The sequence below is a fragment of the Medicago truncatula genome, chromosome 3 (assembly GCF_003473485.1).
Source record: "Medicago truncatula cultivar Jemalong A17 chromosome 3, MtrunA17r5.0-ANR, whole genome shotgun sequence".
NCBI lineage: Eukaryota > Viridiplantae > Streptophyta > Magnoliopsida > Fabales > Fabaceae > Medicago > Medicago truncatula.
In genome coordinates this window covers 44,071,315-44,075,860 of record NC_053044.1, presented here as the reverse complement: position 1 = coordinate 44,075,860, position 4,546 = coordinate 44,071,315, and the positions used below count along the sequence as shown (strand labels likewise).

Genomic DNA, 4,546 nt, shown 5'->3' with positions numbered 1-4,546 from the left:
ATATTAATCCCTCAATGTATCAAAATTTTAAAATAGTCTCTGATTGTGCACTATGTTATTCAAAATAGTCTTTGACGCTAAAATTATTTCTCAATGCTTACATTAACTATTTTCATATAAGGACTACAATATGTAAGAAAAGTATATTGAAAAGTTAACATGACAATATTAATGAAATCATTTAATAACAGAGACTATTTTTGACTAACAAATTGCACAGTCAAGGATTATTTTGAATTTTTATACATTTGGAGACTATTGTGACTTAATATCAGATACTATTTTGACTAACAAATTGCACAATCAAGGATTATTTTAAAATTTTCATACATTTGAAGACTATTGTGACTAGTCATTACATATTCAAGGACCAAATCGACTATATCAGATACTATGAATAAATAAATTTAATTTTGTTTATTATTTAATTAAAATAAACTAAACACTGTTTCATCCAAAATTCTTTGATTATATTAGACCAAATTGGATTCATATATTTAGAACAAAATTGATTATAGAAAATAAACTAAAAAACTAAAAATTAAGGATCAAATTTGATAACTCATATCATTGAGTGGGATTTAATCGAACCTGTTAAAACATTTACTTGATAATTACATAACTCATAATAAGCAAATTTCCTTTGTGCACAAGAAATATGCTTTTTTGCAATTTTACACTGTCCTCTTGGAGTCATTCTTGCAAGCAGACTTTTGCTTTGTCTAAACCACCCAAAGTTCTAGCTGAGGAAAGAATCGGGATATAAACAAATCAACCAAGTTACCAGTAATACATTTGAAAGAAGAAAAGCAAAAAGAGCCTGGAAGTTGGACATTGGGCTTCCCAACTTTTCAGGAGGACGATCTCTGTTTATCAACCCTTGTAACTGATCCGCTCGTTTTCCCTGAAAACAGAAGAAACTTAATCAGAATTGAGTAAACAAAAAAGGCAAGCAAAGGTAAACAATGCAAAGTAAAGATTCATTATAATCACCAATTTAACAGGGTCAGATTAGTTAAGATTTTACTATATAACCAACAAGAGTGTCATGAACTAGCTTGTTCCTCAACAACTTGGTTTTTTTGTTTTTTTGAAGAAACAACTTGGTTTTTTGTCGCTTATATTTGAGATCAGACGAAGTATATTTCAAAAACTTCAGATGTTTTAGAAATCAAAGATGTTTCACGAGGATGTTATTGTAAGAGACATTGACCATGATGACAAAAGTGAAAGGAGTCTATTTTAGTCTAATTTTACACAAATGCAATAGTATTTACTGATCTGTGTACTGTATAATCTTAAACAGTAAGAGATATGGAACAGAGAGAGTACATGTTATCAATATATTTTCACAAAAATGACTAAATGAAAGGCGAAAAGCAGCAAAAAGTTGTGTTTGAGCAAACAAGTAAAATTACTAATCTTATGTCAAAAAGAAAGTGAAATTACTCATTTCAGCACTTCCTAATATTACCTCCATTGCATCCTTTAGAGGCCCCCAACATTCCATTCTATTGTATTTTTTTGAGCTAGAATGGAAATATACTCGGACTATAGAATCCAGCAATTCTGGATGCTCTTGGAAAAGTACAGAATCTCCATATTGAATTGCTTTGAGTACCTGGCATGCTCAAAACAAGAACCCAACCACGTGTCATAATACATTTAGGCACAACTTTATTTTTACAAGAACAAAGAAATTGCGAGAGACTCATCATTGCAATTTATATAAGAACAAAATAAGCCAAAAATTTTAAAGAGTGATTTAGAATTTATCTTCAGGAAACAAAACCTCATTCAGAATTCACTACAAAGAGCATCCTCTCAATGCAGCAACCCATTTTATAGTACTTAAGTGGATGTGACCAAATCTTTGGCCTAACAGACCAAACAAATCTTCGCGTGTACATATTACTCGTTTTTACTTTTTATAATTTGGTATCTAATAAACACCACATCTCTTCAACGTAAAACCCTCCAAAAAGGCTTATTAAATGAACCACTAATAACCATAAATCCAATTATAACACACCGATACTATCTGGAGCCCACAAGAGAGAAAAGAGACAGTAGGTGCAAGGCTTTATTCCCAATAGTACTCCTTTCCATCACTCTCCAAGTACCTCATAAGCTGGGTACGTAACGGGTTTGGGAAATGAAGCTACCAATGTGGATGCTCTAATTTGAAATTAGAAAACCAATGTACACATATATCAGATATAGCATTTCATAAGAGGCTTAAGTAAAAGTTTCGGACAAAGCCTATTCTGAGTCCACAGGAGTACCTCTTAGATCAGTCCTAGTTTTCATATGAATTCTGTATTGATAGGAATAGGATGCATTAAAGGGATAATATTAAATTAAACGCGAACATACCAAAGTCATTTCCTTGGAGAATATGTGATATCGAAATTCAGCAGCTAGATCCAGGAAGGTGGGACCACTGACAAAGCAATGAACATGCAGGCACATTTCATTTTTCACTTTCTTCCATTCAGCTACAACATCATCCTTCTCATACCACCCTCTCAACTGCCATTTCACAGAAGAAATGGAAGACATCAAATATGTACAAATTAGGAGAAAACATATATTTTTGTGCAAAGGATCTTACTAATGAACACCTTAAGTGGTTAAGGAACCCTAGTATCATATGAATTGTGCATTTTTAATGCAATTCATGGTCATTTAAAATATGTGTTAATACTAGTTTCAATACCAAGTAGGAAAAAGGAAAAGACTAAAGAAACAAACCTGCTCTAATTTGATGACATTGGAAACAGCTAAAGTGAGATTAGCTGTTAAGTCACAGTGGGATAGAATGTAGGTTCTTGGAATAATACTTGCATATCTGTTAATCTGATCTTCCAATAGAACAACCTTCAGTTTTGTAGCTTCAAATTTTGCTGGAGGACCCAAGAGCCTAACAGTCTAACATACAAAAATGTAAACTTGTAAAATGAATATTAACGATTCTCAGAACGTACTGAATTGCAGACGCCAGTCACACATAGTAAGCTGATTATCCCTAGTTCAGTGATAACTTCAATGCATCAAAAGTTCAAAGAATGCAATTATAACAAGCCAACAAAAGTGAAAATCTTGGACAGTATAATATCTCTACAGATCATCTAATAAAATAGAGGAAGAATAACTCGTTCTATACATTCACATATGAGGAAACATGGACTTTCTTATGCACAATGGTGGGTCTTAGTAGTTGAGCACAGATTTGCATATTTATTCATGAAATTCTAAATAAAAAAGTAAAAATTTAACCTTTCTAAAACAAGACAAATCTCACATATAGGTGCATATTGTTTTACTGTAAGGAAAGAAAATGATAAATCTAGCATCATATTCAGAGAAAGGGGGAAGAAACCTCATAAACAAGGGAATTGTAGGATGGAGTGGAATTAGTAGTAGTGATGGAGGAAGAGGAGGAGCATCTGAAAGATGATGATGGCTTTAACATAAAAGGGAATACTCTAGTTGTTGGTGAAAATGAAAAGGCATTGTAAACATTATAACATAATGATGATGCCATTGAAGATGCATAATAATGATAATAATAATAATACACTCTTCTTTTTCATGTTTCACAGGTCACAACCATTGTCTTCTATCCTTCTTCTGTTGAGAGAAAGAAATGTGATGTGGAATTTTAGTGTTCTTAGTTTTGGTTTGTTCATGTGGACTGTGTCATTCGCTTCACAAACCACAATACTACAAAAATCTCAATCAATCAATTTCTTCCACACATTTTCTTTCTCTCTCTTTTATTCTAATTTCAAATTGTACAAATTAGAATCTGAACACACACACCAAAACATACTTCGGATTGATCCAACAATACCATTTGGATGGATAATGTAATGACGTGGCTTCACTTGGGTCGGCACTTCAGATTCCGAATCACCCAACCCGCCCGGACATGCTTAAAGTGTTTTTTTTTATGAAGCCCGGCTACCGATACGGGTACGAGGATACGATATAACTAAGATACGTTGACAAATTTCTTATACTAAAATTCATATGAGTGAAAAATACTTTAAAAAAATAATTAAGCATTAATTACTCATTATTATTATATTATTATAAAAGTCGCAATTTCTTAAAAATAATACTTGTGATCAAAATAAAATATAAACTTAAAGTTTTTTTTTTTTTTTGAGAAAAATGTAAAGTTTTCATATAAACCATATTATATTTTCATATGGAATATTGAGATAAACATCATTAAAAGAACGCAACACAAATTTTATATAATGTTGATTAATTGGATCACTTCTCTCTCATTACTTTCATCCACAGTAAATAAATTTAAGTGGTTCATCGAGAAACAACTCTAATGATGTATATCTAAAATTGAACCATATACATCTCTAATGAATTTTTACAATATTGTCTCACTTTTTTACCTTTCATCTTTTCTAAGATACGTATCTATGAAGTATCTTATAAGTATCTTTGTGTATCTGTGAAGTATCCGATAAAATATTTTTTAAAAGTTAAAATAATTAATTCTGATACTTTCTTGTACGTA

The 4,546-nt window shown here is 31.5% G+C and overlaps 1 protein-coding gene across 1 annotated transcript; it reads right to left on the bottom strand.

The window, feature by feature from the left end:
• Nucleotides 1-541: 541 nt before the first annotated feature.
• On the bottom strand, nt 542-3,780 carry LOC25489732 (magnesium dechelatase SGRL, chloroplastic). The gene is made up of 5 exons (XM_013605887.3): nt 3,383-3,780; nt 2,755-2,931; nt 2,377-2,532; nt 1,475-1,621; nt 542-904 (listed from the first exon to the last, which is right to left on the bottom strand). The coding sequence occupies exons 1-5, from the start codon at nt 3,545-3,547 to the stop codon at nt 740-742; spliced, it is 810 nt and encodes a 269-aa protein (XP_013461341.1). The 5' UTR covers nt 3,548-3,780; the 3' UTR covers nt 542-739.
• Nucleotides 3,781-4,546: the final 766 nt, after the last annotated feature.

Excerpts from the sequence above, each read along its gene's own strand:
- LOC25489732 (XM_013605887.3), bottom strand. The coding sequence starts at position 3,547 with ATGGCATCATCATTATGTTATAATGTTTACAATGCCTTTTCATTTTCA. Across the intron at positions 2,533-2,754 it reads ATGTCATCAAATTAGAGCAG|TTGAGAGGGTGGTATGAGAA; the intron begins GTTTGTTTCTTT and ends GTGAAATGGCAG. Across the intron at positions 905-1,474 it reads CTCTAAAGGATGCAATGGAG|GGAAAACGAGCGGATCAGTT; the intron begins GTAATATTAGGA and ends TTCTGTTTTCAG.